The sequence below is a fragment of the Durio zibethinus genome, chromosome 10 (genome assembly GCF_047325235.1).
Source record: "Durio zibethinus cultivar Kanyao isolate XHJ-2024 chromosome 10, ASM4732523v1, whole genome shotgun sequence".
NCBI classification, from domain to species: domain Eukaryota; kingdom Viridiplantae; phylum Streptophyta; class Magnoliopsida; order Malvales; family Malvaceae; genus Durio; species Durio zibethinus.
This window is the reverse complement of record NC_143171.1, coordinates 2,987,719-3,003,731: the sequence shown is the minus strand read 5'-3', so window position 1 is coordinate 3,003,731 and position 16,013 is coordinate 2,987,719. Positions and strand designations below refer to the sequence as shown.

At 34.3% G+C, this 16,013-nt stretch overlaps 4 protein-coding genes and 1 non-coding gene across 7 annotated transcripts; 4 read left to right on the top strand and 1 right to left on the bottom strand.

The window, feature by feature from the left end:
* Nucleotides 1-204: 204 nt before the first annotated feature.
* TRNAL-CAA (transfer RNA leucine (anticodon CAA)) lies at nt 205-288 on the bottom strand. The gene has a single exon. It is a non-coding gene; the product is annotated as a tRNA-Leu (tRNA).
* A 977-nt stretch (nt 289-1,265) lies between these two features.
* LOC111292008 (uncharacterized) lies at nt 1,266-3,524 on the top strand. 2 transcript variants are annotated; one of them, XM_022884185.2, is made up of 2 exons: nt 1,266-1,404; nt 1,544-3,524. In XM_022884185.2, the coding sequence occupies exon 2, from the start codon at nt 1,580-1,582 to the stop codon at nt 3,422-3,424; it is 1,845 nt and encodes a 614-aa protein (XP_022739920.2). In that variant the 5' UTR covers nt 1,266-1,404; nt 1,544-1,579; the 3' UTR covers nt 3,425-3,524. The 2 variants fall into 2 exon arrangements, with proteins under 2 accessions (XP_022739920.2, XP_022739921.2); XM_022884186.2 differs by having other exon boundaries at nt 1,268-1,404; nt 1,549-3,524.
* Nucleotides 3,525-5,133: 1,609 nt separating this feature from the next.
* On the top strand, nt 5,134-9,019 carry GCL1 (GCR2-like 1). The gene is made up of 5 exons (XM_022885621.2): nt 5,134-5,361; nt 5,487-5,686; nt 6,786-6,897; nt 7,582-8,052; nt 8,137-9,019. The coding sequence occupies exons 1-5, from the start codon at nt 5,170-5,172 to the stop codon at nt 8,476-8,478; spliced, it is 1,317 nt and encodes a 438-aa protein (XP_022741356.2). The 5' UTR covers nt 5,134-5,169; the 3' UTR covers nt 8,479-9,019.
* A 1,104-nt stretch (nt 9,020-10,123) lies between these two features.
* LOC111291694 (serine/threonine-protein kinase SAPK2-like) lies at nt 10,124-12,752 on the top strand. 2 transcript variants are annotated; one of them, XM_022883587.2, is made up of 9 exons: nt 10,124-10,397; nt 10,560-10,634; nt 11,068-11,169; nt 11,370-11,423; nt 11,525-11,617; nt 11,696-11,788; nt 11,886-11,990; nt 12,060-12,158; nt 12,234-12,752. In XM_022883587.2, exons 2-9 carry the CDS (start codon nt 10,587-10,589, stop codon nt 12,519-12,521), a joined length of 882 nt encoding a protein of 293 aa, XP_022739322.2. In that variant the 5' UTR covers nt 10,124-10,397; nt 10,560-10,586; the 3' UTR covers nt 12,522-12,752. The 2 variants fall into 2 exon arrangements, with proteins under 2 accessions (XP_022739322.2, XP_022739323.2); XM_022883588.2 differs by having other exon boundaries at nt 10,138-10,337.
* A 556-nt stretch (nt 12,753-13,308) lies between these two features.
* On the top strand, nt 13,309-15,415 carry LOC111291696 (small ribosomal subunit protein eS6-like). The gene is made up of 6 exons (XM_022883590.2): nt 13,309-13,375; nt 13,450-13,514; nt 14,166-14,223; nt 14,331-14,439; nt 14,533-14,805; nt 14,954-15,415. The coding sequence occupies exons 1-6, from the start codon at nt 13,370-13,372 to the stop codon at nt 15,190-15,192; spliced, it is 750 nt and encodes a 249-aa protein (XP_022739325.1). The 5' UTR covers nt 13,309-13,369; the 3' UTR covers nt 15,193-15,415.
* The last annotated feature ends 598 nt before the right edge of the window (nt 15,416-16,013 follow it).

Genomic DNA, 16,013 nt, shown 5'->3' with positions numbered 1-16,013 from the left:
GAATCAGGCACGTCCGAAATGTGAGCAGAAAATTAGAAAGAGTTTTCAAGTAGGTATTGATGCCATGGAAAGATGACGCTGGTACCACCAAGCATTTGTGATTTTGTTGATTGTAATTAGTAGGCAATGCAGCTTTTTTCCCTACAATGCATCTCCTTTGTAATTGTCTTGTCAAAAAGAAGACAAAATTTTACCTAAATGAACTGTCAGAAGTGGGATTTGAACCCACGCTCTCTAACGAGAACCAGAACTTGAGTCTGGCGCCTTAGACCACTCGGCCATCCTGACATGATTGTTATAAAAGCTCTCTAAAAACCATTATGTATAATAAACTTTCAAGTAAGCGATTTACAGCCTAATAAACAGTTGTAAACATGAACTAAAACTTAATTTAATTGATTTATATAATTATTTTTTAAAAATATTATTTAATAAATTTGAAATTCTTTTTTTTTTTTCGTAACATTTTCTTTTATTCTCAAATTGTAATATTTTTGTATAAAAAAAAATCATAAATATGATAGGTGGTCATTTCAGCTGACGTTGTATATATATAGTAACTTCTCAAAATAACAATATATTTTTATCCATTGCAATCTGAATTACTTGTTAGCCAACAAATTTTCCCATTTCCGTAAGCAGATATCATGTCCAAAGCCAGCGACATTGTTTCATAGATTCCTTGATTTGGTTATTTGGAAGTTGGAACAATTTTTGGAGACCAGGTCAGCCGGCTAAAAGTAGCAAAATCAGCAGCCAAAAATGAAACAACAGAAAGCAAGCGACCAATAAAACAAAGTCCAAACTTCCAATTTTCCAAACCACCCTTCCTTCTTTGATCCTTCCAATTTTCTCATTGCGGGAAGGATTCTAATTCTTAGCTTTGATTTCATTGGAATACCCACCAACTTGGGCTGCTCCTAGATTTCATCGTTTCTCATTTGTTTTTTCCAAATTTAGAAGATTCTTATACCATCCATGACTTATTTCTGCTTATCAATTTCCACCATTATTTTTTATTTTTTTTAATTAGATTTAGTCCCCGTATTTTTCTCCAATAGAACTTTTCTTGTTCAACATTGTTCCTCTAGCTTGATTTAACCATTTTTAGACATTTACAATTAGCAGCTTCTGTCTTGTTTCACGCTTTTGTTGTTTTATTTGTATCTGTAATTAGAAAACGGAGTCGGTAACTTACCAATCACCAAATCTTGTTTATTTTTAGAACTATTGGTCAATTGAGTTTTTCAAAAAGAAGAACCCCTTCATTGCTTGTAACATCCGAAAACATTCTCTGCCTCAACATATGACAAGGGAAGTCTCTTGACATTATCAGAGATTATTCCCAAGTCTTTCCTGTCTCTCCAAACAAACCCTCCTCAAAACATTTCCAATTCAATCAAGGTACATCAATGGCATTTAGCATTTTGTTTTTTCTTGGACATGTTTTTGTTTTCATGATCAAAGTCTGGAACTTTTCATAATATTTGCTTAGAATATTGTCTAACAAGATGATCTTTTTTGTGTGTGAATTTTGTGATAGAAAAGGATTTTTGGGGTTTCAGAGACACAGCAAGAAATGGGGCAGCTTGAGGAGCCATCGTCTGCCAAAGGAGAACAAACGGATAAAGCGCTTGATGAGGGCGAAGGGATGAAATCGGCTCAAGAGGTGAATAAGAGGTCTAGTGCGATGGCCTCAGGGAAGGTTGCAGACATCCATACAGAACTTACAGCGGTGAAGAAGTCATTAACTGGTGCAATTGAAGAATTGAAGAACAAGGAGAGGTACATTGAATACTTGAAAAGTGAACTCGGAAAGGCTAAAGAGTTGGAGGTGAAATTGGCAGAGAAAGAAGCTGCATTCAATAAGTTGAAAGAAGAGTTGATTAAGGAGCAAGACTTTGAGTCTGAAGCAATGGAATTGTTGTCTGAAGGTAAGACGAGAATTCATGAACTAGAGGAAGAAATTGAGAAAGGGAAGGAATCTGAAAAGAAGATATATGATTCATTTGTTGCTCAATCCAAAGAGTCTGAACAAACCAAGATTTCACTTGAAGAATCCAGGCAGGAAATCAAGTCTCTCCTTGAAAATCTGGAGAAATTGGAAGGCTCATCCGAGGCTGCATCTCAGAGTTCCGTGGGGGATAACCATTCTTTGATAGATAGCCTTGAGGCAGAGCTCCAATTGACAAAAGAGAATTTGGCTCGTGCTCAGGAGGGTGAGAGAGCTTCTTCATTGAAGGCAAAGAGTCTAGCTGAGGAGGTGAGCTTGCTAAAATATGAACTCAAGTCTACTACTGAAGCAGAAGAAAATAACCAGAAAGCCATGGATGATTTAGCCTTAGCATTGAAAGAAGTGATAACAGAATCAAACCAAGCCAAGGAGAAACTCTCCTTAACAATGGATGAGCTTGAAAAAACCACAGCGGAAGTACAAAATCTGCAGATGAAGTTGAAGAATGTTGAGGAAACGTATAGCGAAGCAAAGAAAGAAGCTGATCGATTCAAAAACACTTCTGAGAGATTAAGACTAGAAGCTGAAGAAACCCTTCTGGCATGGAATGGGAAAGAGAAAGGATTTGTTGATTGCATTAGGAAAGCTGAATATGAAAGGAATGCTGCACAACAAGAGAGCAAAACATTGCTTGAATCACTTAAAGAGGCTGAAAACATGTACAAAAGGGCCAAGGAAGAGAATCAGAAATTGCGGGACATCATGAAACAGGCTATAAATGAAGCTAATGTAGCCAAAGAAGCTGCAAGCATTGCAAAGGAGGAAAATTCGCAACTCAAAGATGCCTTAGCCGAAAAAGATGAAGCTTTGAATTTCCTTTCCCAAGAGAATGAAAACCTCAAGATTAATGAAGCTGCAGCTTTTGAGAATATCAGGGAGTTGAAGCTATTGTTTTGCGAAGCAACAGCAACAACAACTGCAAAGGATTGGGAAACAGAGGATCAAGAGCAAGGTAAGAAACAAAAAGCAGTGAATTCTGTAGACAAGGAACATAAAGATGAAAAAGAACATACTAAGAAACCAAAGCATCATAAATCCAGCAGCACTTGTTTGAGTCTTAAATTCCCACATTATAAACACAAGGAGGCAGAAGAAGAACCCAAAATCCCACTCAGAGAAAGTGATGAAGATTCAGACTCTGACAACTCTGACCCGCTTAGAGGCTCCATATTTGATGTAGCTGAAACTCCGAACAGTGCAGCAGTTGCGACCCATCACCGGAAAAAGTCTAATTCTTTCTCAACAGATGATGAAGCAATGAATGGTGAGGAGTTTGATCATCTTGATACAGCCCATTTCGATGAAGAAGGTGATAGGAGCTCAAGAAAAAAGAGAGCATTGTTAAGAAGGTTTGGTGATCTTATAAGGAGAAGAAGTTTTCACAAGAAGGAACAACAACCTTTAGAGTAAAAAAAAAAAGATTGATAATCTTTTGTATGTATGACTTCAATTTGTTTGTACACTTGATTGTATGATTTTCATAGTATATAAATTTATTCATATTTTTAAATTCTTGTTTAATTATATTATGCAAATGAATCAACTAAAAAAATAATGAAATTTATTAATAAAATTCTTAAATTTTAATTTTAATAACCAAAATTTATTCTTTAACAACTTCATTTATCAAAAACAGAAGAAAATAAATAAAAATTATATTTTAGTTGTTTCCATATGTGGCCTTGCATCCCATCAACTTAAGTTATGACTATATTTCATTGCATTTTCGGTGTAATGTGATTGAATTTATTGAATCATAAGTTGAATTCAAATGTTAATTTCAAAAATATTTATTCAGTATAAATTTTTTATTGAATTTTTTTCAATTACAGTTACAGTAATTTTTTTTAATCATCAGTTGAATTTAAATGTTAATTTCAAAAATATTTATTCAGTATAAATTTTTTATTGAATTTTTTTCAATTACAATTACAGTAATTTTTTTAATCATAGTTACAATAATTTTTATTACTATTTTTAAATTCATTAAAATCAATTTGACTATCCATCCAAATAAAACTTTAATAAAGCTTGGAATCAAAAACTTTCATGAGTTTACCCTAGAATCCCATCAACTTAATAATATTTTTCAACTCAAATCAAGAAACAACGGGCATGCATTTAGAAAACTAAGGTCAGATTAAAATTAATTTACATCAATTTGATTTATCTAATTCAGTGTAATCTTGCCTAACTTAACAATATTATAATATTATTCTTTTGAAAATTTCATTTTCATTACTTGTAAGTATTAAATTGGTATATTCGGTTTACATCCATATCACATTTCTTATCCACTAGGATGCTTCCCCTAATTGGCAATAATATAGTTGTATAATATTCTTTGGTTTGTACTAATATTCTTCTATACCAGATTTGATTAGTTCCAAATTTTAATATATATTTTTGGCAATAATTAACATGTTAATTACAATATTTAACGTAACTATAATAAAATATTAACTAATAAAATGACATGAACATTTAAAATATAACAATGCTATTATATTTTGGTGTAAATCCAAAATATGAAAAGAAAAACAAAACAAAATGTACCTCTTGATTATCATATGACATTTATATAACAAAATTATAATCATAAAATCTTAAATAAATAAATTTTATTTTAAATATTTTAATTTTTTTATTATGTAATAAATTTAATCTTCATTAAAGTTTTATAAATGTGATTAAATCACTTATAACTCCCACAAAATCAAATGAATCCATCCTATAAGATTGGCTATGATCAAAATTTTAAAAGAATGCACCCTAAATGCTATTATTTTCCAATTTTAAAATTTAGTAATTAAAACATATATGAAATCAAATCTAATTAATTAATCACATCATGCAATAATTACATTGGCCCCACCGTATCCCACCGTCGATCTGATCTAAATTTTTTTCTCAAAAAAAAAAATGTGATCTCCGTGCAAGTCGACGGTTAAATATTTTAATCTTAGGAATTCCCTGAACGGACGCCACGTGTACGAAATCTCTGTCTGCTTGTGCTGCACCGCCATTCCACACAACCGCAACCCAACACAACAGCACCTTTTGATTCTTTTCTCGTCACTTTGCCTACTTAAATGGCATCTGATTCTTCTCCCCTTTCTAATTCTCTTCTCTTTCATTGCTAAAAAAAAAAAAAAATGCAAACCAAATTGTCAAAAGCCAACCAAAAAGCAATGTCTTCAGTGGAGTTAGCAGCATCCCAAGAAAACCAGGAAGAGAGTAACAATGAATGGTTTGATCATTTGCTCAACATGGATCCAACCGTTTCCAACAGTTTGTCACTCTCTGCTGATACTTTCCTGAAAGCTGCCATAGCTCTCAAGAACCAGGTGCGTTGGTTTGTCTATCTTCTTACAATATACAAATATCGTTAACTCGAGAACAAGTTTTCAAGGTTGTCTGAATTATCATGGAGAACTGAGAAGTTTTAGCTAAGGGTTTTTTTGGGGTGTAGGTAGTGGAGGTCACGTGGAAAGGAAGAGGTGGTGGTTATGCTGAGTCGGGTACGGGAATAGACCCGACTATGTACACGGGTCTGCTGGGGACAGCTTTCACTTGCTTCAGATCATACGAGGTAACTGACAATCATAAGGACTTGCTGTTGTCTGCTGAGATCGTTGACACGTGCGCCTCTGTCGCACGTGCCTCCACTAGGTAACTTCTTTCTTTTGTTGTTGTTGTTGGTGTTTTTTATATGTACGGTGAAAAGAATGATTGGATATTGTGAGGTGACCGTACAGATTTTTCATGGTCGAAGCTCTGAAAATTAATGGACAATCACCATTTTCCCCTTTTTTTTATCCTTTTTTTTGGTGTAAAATATCTTAAAAAATCAAAATTACAAAAAAAAAAGCCCTTTTTTTTGGTGAGGCATTTATATTTATATTCATTTTAATATAAAATATGGCATTTTTTTTTAAACTTGGAAAAGGATTAAGGTGACACGTCCGTCTGTCACCATTAATGTGATTGTTGAATTGTGCTTTCTACAATTTTCTTTTTAAGATGATAAAAGAGAAAATGGTCCATGGCGATTAATGACAATGTCGAGTATAAAGTTCTATGATTAATAATTTACTTCGGACTCAAAAGAATATTATTTTGAATATTCCAAATGGCATGATTGGTCATTCAAAGTGATCTTATATGAGTGAATTTTTTTTAGATTTCATTTAAATAATTTATTCTCACGTATATATGTTGAAGAAAGAGAATTATAATTTTTCATTTTCTAATTCTAAATGTTTAATTTTAATATTCAAAGAATTATCATGTAATTTATTGATCCTATTATTCTGTTCATATGATTGTATGTAATTTATATTAAATAATCGTTTTAAGCAAAATATACAATTTCAAAATTACATTTTACACACAAACATTTTCTATCTACATTAGGTTTTAAGGTTTAGTGATTACATTGCCAAATATGAGTTTTTGATTTATGTTACGAAATATGGAAAGGTTATTATGGTGCGGAGGATGAATTAAGCCTAACTTAATAAGTTGTTACCAAAAATCATCTGATGGTTGAATATTAAATTATTAATATTCGTGATCAATTTAATCTTTATATCCTCAAATATTAAAAAAAAAAAAAACAAATTAAGCCTAACCGTATTTATCTTTTCTTGTTTACTTTAATAAAAACTTCATCAGTGAAAATTTTTATTCTTTTTTTTATGTTTTTTGAAGGAAAAGAATCTTCAATCTTTATTGTCAAGAGAATGATAAAATAATCATGTTTATGCAGAAACGTGACATTTTTATGTGGTAGAGGAGGGGTCTATTCACTCGGAGCTGTGGTGGCTAATTACATGGGGGATCATCAAAGACAAGACTTGTTCCTAAATCTCTTCCTTGAGGTATCTTTCTTTATCTTCATGTGCACTAATCAGTATCATTACATGATTAAAAATCTATGTGCTCCATCAATTGATTTCATGTGACTTCTCATGAAAAATCCATAACCGGTAGTCATAAAGCCTATGTTGCTTGCTCGGCTGTGTGAGACCTTTGAGCTAGGTCTGTGATTAATAATTCAGATAAGGAAATAATTTTGTCGGTTTTTTATATAAAAAGAGATCGTGACTTAAAGATAGAAAAAGAGATTATAAATGTTAAGTGTTAGATATTACCAAATAAATGTTACTTGAATGTTTGGTACTTGGTTTTTAATTTCTATGCTTTCAAAGGAAAACATCATAAGTATGTGGATTCATGATTGAGGCATAAAGATTTGCTTTCATGTGAATGTAGGGTGGTTCACTTTATTGATATTCGTTGGGCCATTGCTCTGCTGGAAAGCACTATAAGCTAGATATTATTATGCAACAGACTAATTCTGCCATTTCTTGTTTGAGTGTAATACTTTTTGTTTCATCTCTACTTAGATGATCACCAAAATTGAATTGGATTTGGACCGTAAGAAATGTCTTTCTATTTTCCGTTGTTATTATATAGTTTTTATATGCAAAAAGTTTGGTATTTTTTTGAACCAAAGCATTATAATAACATCTAACTTTAGTATTTCAATTATCAAAATATAGGTAGCACAGGAAAAAGCCCTGCCAGTAGGACCTGAAGAAGGTGGTTTTGGAATGTCATATGATCTTCTTTATGGGCGAGCTGGATTCTTATGGGCTGCTTTGTTTCTGAACAAGCATCTTGGGAAAGAGACCGTGCCCAATGATGTTCTTATGCCAATTGTTGATGCCATATTAGCTGGGGGGAGGACAGGGGCTTCTGATCACTCTGCCTGCCCGCTTATGTATAGATGGCATGGCACAAGGTACTGGGGTGCAGCCAATGGTCTTGCTGGAATCTTGCAAGTGCTACTGCACTTCCCTCTTTCAGAGGACGATGCTGAGGATGTCAAAGGGACTTTAAGATACATGATGGGTAACAGGTTCCCCCATAGTGGAAATTACCCCTCAAGTGAAGGGAACCCAAGAGACAGGTTGGTGCAGTGGTCTCATGGTGCAACAAGCATGGCAATCACTCTGGCCATGGCATCACAGGTTAGCAACTCTGTATTCTTAACAAAGTTCCAGCTTCATGCCATATATAATTGAGTTGACAGAACTTTTGCCTTGCTCGTGAAGGTGTATCCAAGTGATAGAGAATTCCGTGATGCTGCTATAGAAGCAGGGGAGGTTGTTTGGAAGAATGGGTTAGTCAAGAAGGTGGGACTAGCTGATGGTATTGCCGGAAATGCCTATGCTTTCCTTTCCCTTCATCGCCTTACCGGAGAGACCATATACGAAGAAAGGGCAAAGGCGTTTGCAAGCTTCTTGTACCATAATGCAAGGAAGCTTGTAAATGCGGGGCATGCCCGCGGAGCTGATCATGCCTACTCCCTTTTCCAAGGACTTGCTGGGACAGCTTGCCTCTGGTTTGATCTGCTTGCACCCCAGAACTCTAAGTTCCCAGGATATGAGCTCTAAGTGAAGATGAATGGAGTCAAATATTTCATAACAATCGAGGGTAACTTGTATTATACAAGTGTATGACTTGATGAGCTAGTTGCTGTAATGTCCAGATACAATTCCAAGGGAAGACTTGCTCCAAGTGAAGTTGAAAGCATGCATATTACCCATTTGGGCTCTAGTGTTCTATTGTTAATTCCAAGGCAATGGGGCAATGGCCATGGCTGGTTCGGCCATTGGCAGTGTGGTTAAGGATCATGGGCCATTCTTTTCATGCGTGTTTGAAAACAAGTTCAAGTTGCTTTAAACATCCCCCATGCAATGGATGGGGACACATCGCAAATTACAAATTGTTATATCTACTTACAGAGACAAGTCGACATGCTAAAAGCAAACTTACACTAGCTCTAAACACGAGTTGGATTAAACAATTTATTTTACATTCCCATTGGAGACACATTTGCTTGAAAAGAAGTAAAACGCACCTTATTATGAGTTTTTGTTTTTTGTTGATAGATACATTGGTTTTTTGTATGCATATGCTTCTTTTCTTGTTATATATCTTTTTCAACTTCTCTTTTTCTTTCCCAACATCAAAATGAAGCTTAAAATTAAATTTGACTATTCGTTATATTTGAATTTTATAAAATATTAAAATTTATATATTTATTTTATATATAAAATATAAAATATATTTTTTAATTTTTATTAAACTCAATATAATTATTATCAAAATTTTAAATTATATCATTTTCATATTTTTTTATTCCTATCATATTAAGTTATCGTTTTCTAAATTATCAATTTTATTTAAAACTAAAACTAAAAAAATTGAAAAATGAAAAGGAAACGGCAATAAAAAATGGGGACCACAATTCCATTTCTCACTATCATTCCTTTTCCACCGTCCACGTCATTCTTATGTTCTACCATCTGTCACTTATCCTCTTGTCCTCCTAAGGAGGAATAATACTTTTACACAATTTAAAAAAAAAAACTTTTTTCTTTCTTAAATCACAGCCTTACTCGCCTCGACCATTAAAATACCATGTACTCGCTTGTTCATCCGCTTGTTCGTCCCTAACATTAACCATAGTCCACTTTGTATTAATCTTTTTTTGTATATAGATTTTGTTATTTTATGTTTTAAAATTATATTTCTTTTCTTTCTTAAACATCAAACATTTTTATTTTATATTTCAAAATTGTTTCATTATTATTTTATTAAAAATGATGAATCGTCAATTTTATGTTTAATTTTAAATATATTAAAATCAATAATTCTTTAAAAATTTGTGAAAATAAAAAAATAACAATTTATGACTCTCGGTTAATTGTTTCTCAACTAAATTTCATCTAATTTATATCAAGGTTTGAATTTAAAATTTTTAAAATAAAAAATTTAAAGTTCAAATCTTTGGGGTATTATTAAAATTTTATACTTTTTTTTTTTTTTTTTTTGTAAATTTGACCTTCAAAAATGGATGATGATATTTTACCACAATACAGAAGCAGAAGAGAGTAGACGGAGGTAACGTAAACGAGAGGGCAAGCTACGTCGATGCCCAACCTGTTTAAGTTCTGCTTGATATTCTAAACTCTAATTATGTGCCACGTGTAATGTCTGCTCTTCTTGACTCTATAGCGTTGACACTATTTCGACGGTCTCGTTACATGTATCATCGTGGCCCTTTGGTTTCAGCAGAGCTATCCCACAAAATCAAAAACCACTTGGAAGAAGGAGAAAAAACCAACAAAGAAGATTCATATAGCTGCTGCTGTCTTTTGATATTGTCTGGGAGTTGGCCTGGAAATCAATGGAGCGGTATGAGATACTGAAGGATATTGGGTCAGGGAACTTTGGTGTTGCTAAGCTGGTAAGGGATAAATGGAATGGTGAGCTTTATGCTGTCAAGTAAATTGAAAGAGGCCCTAAGGTATATACTAGATTTTGTTTTTAGCTTCGTTTCACTTGCTCTCTCCAAGGTTAATGTTCATGGACTTGTATTTGTTGGCTTTTTTTTGTTGATATGCTGATTTGTGTTGCGTCTCTTTTTGAGTTTATGGGATTGATTTCATGAGGTTTCTTGGTTGTACAGATTGATGAGCATGTTCAAAGGGAGATTATGAACCATAGGTCCTTGAAGCATCCCAATATAATAAGATTCAAGGAGGTAAATATGTACTGCTTTCACACCTGAAAAAAAAAAGCAGTGATCAGAAGCTCATTCTTCATTAGTGTTTGATTGAAATTTAAGTTTACTTGACAAGATTTAAAGAAAGGAGTTGGGGGTTTGTGATCTTCAAATGAAACTATATTGTTTTTCTTCCCCTGCATTGGCAATTGAACAGGGCTAAAGTCAATGGTTTCTTGATATGTTTAATGCAAGGAGAAAAAAAAACTATTTGAATGTTTCAATGCCTTTCAAAAAAGCAAAAGATATAAGACAAAGTATACATGTTTATCAATTGCTTGAAGTGGTGAAGTTGAAATTGTTTTAGTCTTGCTGGATATGATTGAGAAATCATTTCAAATTACTTCACAGTTCTTCTATGTAGCAGTCCTTCTAAGTGGCTCTTCTTCATTTTTTTTTTTTGGCTTTACAGGTCCTATTAACACCAACTCATCTTGCCATAGTTATGGAATATGCTGCTGGAGGAGAACTTTTTGAAAGAATATGCAGTGCTGGTCGATTCAGTGAGGATGAGGTATATTCTATAAACATTTTCTCTTCTTTTTTCCTTTTTTTTTTTGGTATTTGAGATTGCTAAAGATTGAACCCTAGTCACAGGAACTAAGAATCCAGCATGATGGCAACATTTTCTCATTTTCACATGTTATGTAGTGTTTTATTAAATTTCATTCTTTCTTTTTTCGTTAATTTACTGTTGTTCTTTTACTTCATCAGGCAAGATTTTTCTTTCAACAACTGATTTCAGGAGTGAGTTATTGCCACGCAATGGTATGGCCTTAATTACTGTATACTGGATTTCTCTAATTCTGAAAATAGTTTGCCACTTTCATCTATCTAATTAATTGAGAATTTTTTCCCTATTCACACAGCAAATTTGTCATAGAGATCTTAAGCTGGAAAACACACTATTAGATGGGAGCACTGCACCGCGACTCAAAATATGTGACTTTGGCTACTCTAAGGCAATGAACCTACTTATTATTCAGCATCTTATCCACTTAACATAAAGCCAATTATTAACTTTGTACTGCATGTTTCAGTCAAGTGTTTTTCATTCCCAGCCCAAATCAACAGTAGGAACCCCAGCCTACATTGCTCCAGAAGTCTTGTCTAGAAAAGAATATGATGGGAAGGTAAATTCTTGTTCCCTTTGTTAAGTTGTTATCACATTAAGACCTAGTATTGGCCACAAGAAATTGATGATCAGTGTTTTATCTTTGAAAATTGCAGATTGCTGATGTTTGGTCTTGTGGGGTTACTTTGTATGTCATGCTGGTTGGAGCTTATCCTTTTGAAGACCCTGAAGATCCAAGAAACTTCAGAAAAACAATTCAGGTTAGTTGGTAGCAGCCCTCTTCCATATCTTGTAGATATCTTAGTTTATTGGTAATTGGTTTATGGCAGCGGATTCTGAGTGTCCACTATTCTATTCCTGACTACGTTCGAGTTTCCAAGGAGTGTAGACATCTGCTATCCAGGATTTTTGTAGCAAACCCAGAAAAGGTAAACACATTTTAATTACTTTTGCTATCAATTGCTCCTCCTAAGTATATTCACTTTCTTTTAAATCTGTAACAGATAATAACCATACCAGAAATCAAGCAGCACCCATGGTTTTTAAAGAATTTGCCAATAGAATTCGTGGAAGGAGAGGATCGCAACCTGGAAAGTAAAGAAGAAAATGATCAATCTCAAATTATTAAAGAAATATTGTCTATAATTGATGAGGCTAGGAAACCTGGTGAGGGCCCCAAAGTTGGAAGTCAATTACTTGGTGGTAGCGTGGATCTTGATGACATTGATGCTGATGCAGATATAGATGATATAGAGGCAAGTGGTGATTTTGTCTCTGTATTGCGAGTGTAAAAAGTCAATGTGACTTCGCAAAACCAACCTTACTGAAGATTCAAAGAAAAAAGCACTTTGAACATTAGGCATTGTTTTCATGGCTGAAGAGAATCTGTTTCAGTGGATGGTGTTGCTTTTCCTTAGCATGAAAGCCTGTTTTCATTTTCCATTGTTGATTAACCTGTCTTCCCAATGGCTTCTGCTCACATGGGGGAAATTATAGAATATCATATGAGCTTGAAATTGCAATTCTACGCAAAAGCAATTCCATGAACAAACCTGCAATGAGTTGATTTGATACTAATCCAAGTAATGGCAATATAGAAACATGAATGTCATGGTCATAAGAAAAAGTATGAGCATATTATATACTTGAATATGGACAAGAAAGGTGATATAAATAGTATAATTGTTAAATGCTGTCAAGCACAAACCTGCTCGGTGGATCATATTTCAATTCAGTAGTTGGATGGGAAAGTGTTGGTGGATAAGTTTTAACCAGAAAAGAAAAAAGAATCGTTTTGTTTGGTACGATGTGAAGAAATAAAATTAAAATATTATAGAACCACGAGGGAAGTAGGGGATCATTCTCAAGTCAAGAAATCAAGGCCCATGTATGGTTGGTCCACGTAAGCCCATTTAACAGATTAACCCAAAGCCCAACCTTTAGATCCAGACCCACAAAATTCCACGTGGATGAATCTGGTCTGACTCAGACAAACTTATAGTCTTCTTTAACAACACCAAAGCACTCTTTTTGACATCTCACACCTCGACAAAAACCCTAGCCGTCATTTGTGAAAGAGAGCAGCAGCGGCAGCGGCATTTCTCCCCTAGGCTGTAGCCAAAAGACCCATCAAACAAAAATGAAGGTTTTTTTTTTCAATCCTTTTTAGGTTTTGTTTATTCTTTTAAATTTTGTTGATTTTTTCTTTGTTTATTTCAGTTCAACATTGCAAATCCCACCACTGGTTGCCAGAAGAAGCTGGAAATAGACGATGACCAGAAACTGTATCTTCCTTCCTCTTTTCTTTTTCTTCTTTGAGAAACAAATTAAAATGTATAGTTTTTGCTTATGAAATTTTGACGTATATGATTTGAGGCATAAATGTTATGTAACAACGACAAAAAGGATCAAAATTTTAAGGGGTTTTCACTTGTATTTGAAAGTTGGGTTTTGTGTAGCAGACTTAGACATTGTTAAAGAGTAAAAAATCTTTTCTTTTTCCATTTATGTTATGAAGTTTGGATTTAGAATGAAGTGGCGGATTCCTACTGGATATAGTAGCTGTCATTATATAATGAAAGAGCATTGACAAGCATGTTAAGGAAAACAATGTCTTGTATTTTATAAGATGACTGCGCATCTGTTAAATTTGGTGCTGATTATTTTGTTAATTAATAGTTTCTTTTGGCACAACTTTCTATTTGTATAATGGTGTTTTCTTCTGTAAGCTCCATCTTTATACAATTTACCTAATGCAAGGGAAACATAAAGGAAATTCAACTGTACACTATCTTTTTATCTTAGTTTTTTCTTGTTCACCGTGCGGTAATACATGTTAGTGGCTTGGTTTGACTGTGATTGTATTCGCAAGCATTTGAAATGCAAGTTATAATTGTCAAGAAGAAAACTTTCTCACATTGAACTTTGAATCACAGCCGAGCTTTTTTTGACAAGAGGATCTCACAAGAAGTCAGTGGTGATGCTCTGGGTGAGGTATGTTACCAAGTTACTTCTATCTAATCTTTCTCTGTCTCAAGTTTCTGCTAGTGCATCTGGCCTTCTTAACTGCAATTTGTTCTTCTATTATTATCATTTAACAGGAGTTTAAGGGCTATGTATTCAAGATCATGGGAGGCTGTGACAAGCAAGGTTTTCCAATGAAGCAAGGAGTTCTCACTCCTGGCCGTGTTCGTCTTTTGCTTCACAGAGGTCTGTGGTCTGTGCAAATTTGTTCCTTTTTTATCTGTGTACAAATGTTTTTCTTATATGGATTTTTTATTTATTGAATTTTTTTCTGAACAGGTACTCCCTGCTTCCGTGGGTATGGTAGGAGAAATGGAGAGCGCAGGAGGAAGTCAGTTCGTGGATGCATTGTTAGTCAAGATCTTTCAGTTCTGAACTTGGTTATTGTGAAGAAGGGTGAAAATGATCTTCCTGGATTGACTGACACTGAGAAGCCAAGAATGAGGGGTCCAAAGAGAGCATCAAAAATCCGGAAGTTGTTCAACCTCTCTAAGGAGGATGATGTTCGGAAATATGTTAATACTTATCGCCGAACCTTTACAACCAAATCTGGTGAGTGCAAAATATTTATTTGTGTTCCTAGTTGTCAGGGGAAGAAAATTTTTATTTGTGATTTTACTATTTGGGAAAGTATGCCCTTATAAGATAATGATGGGAGTTGCCTCCAATTTGACAATCATAATCATTTTCTGGGACGCAGGTAAGAAAGTCAGCAAGGCTCCCAAAATTCAGAGGCTGGTGACTCCTTTGACTTTACAAAGGAAGCGTGCCAGAATCTCAGAGAAGAAGAAGAGAGTTGCAAAGGCCAAAGCTGATGCTGCTGAGTACCAGAAGCTCCTTGCCCAGAGGCTGAAGGAGCAGCGTGAACGCAGGAGCGAGAGCTTGGCCAAGAAGAGATCCAGGCTCTCTGCTGCCTCTAAGCCATCCATTGCAGCTTAATTGTGCCCACAAGGTTCTGTATTTTGGTCGGTTGTGCAATGCTTATTCTAAAATCTTATCATAGGATGAGGTAATTTTGATTGTTCAATTTTCAAAGATTTAACAATGATTTTTTGGGGTATCACATGAACTATATGCTTTAAATTTTTGTGACATTATGTTGTGGGTTGTTTACCTATTCTTCTGGTTACTATATGAATGGTTAATTACTGATTAGATTGCATTCTGACATTTTATTTCCTAACTTGCAAAAGCATGTTCTTAATGCTCACAATTTTAATCCTACATGCAAAGCTTGAATGCGTCCATGAATTCTGCAATTTCCCCTGAAATTTATTTTGGTTAGGGAATGTCAAAGCAACATGTGGGCTTGGTATCTTCAGTAATCCCATCCATCATATTATATTGGTTTTATTATGTGCTGTTAAATCTATATTTTTCCAGTTCTCTTTTGGTTTGTTTTGGATGGGGCACCCATCGTGCCACTGCTTGGGTGGCATATGTTCGAAATTGAGTGTATATTCCACAATTATATATATATATATATATGTATATTTGGTCGAACAATTTATATTACCTAGTTGGTTACTTTGCCTACCCCGTCTCTAAAGCATTTGGTTACAATCAATTGTTCTTGGTTCAAATTGTTAGCATAATGAAACCTGGGCTTGGTTAGTTTATAATTATATAATCATTAAAAAATGTAGTACCGAGCTAAATTTTACTAGTGTTTTCTGCATGAACATGGAAGTCAGGGCAATGTGTAACGTGGCCATGAGTGTGTTGAGTTCCCAATGTGTTTAATCGGATGAAGAGGCTAG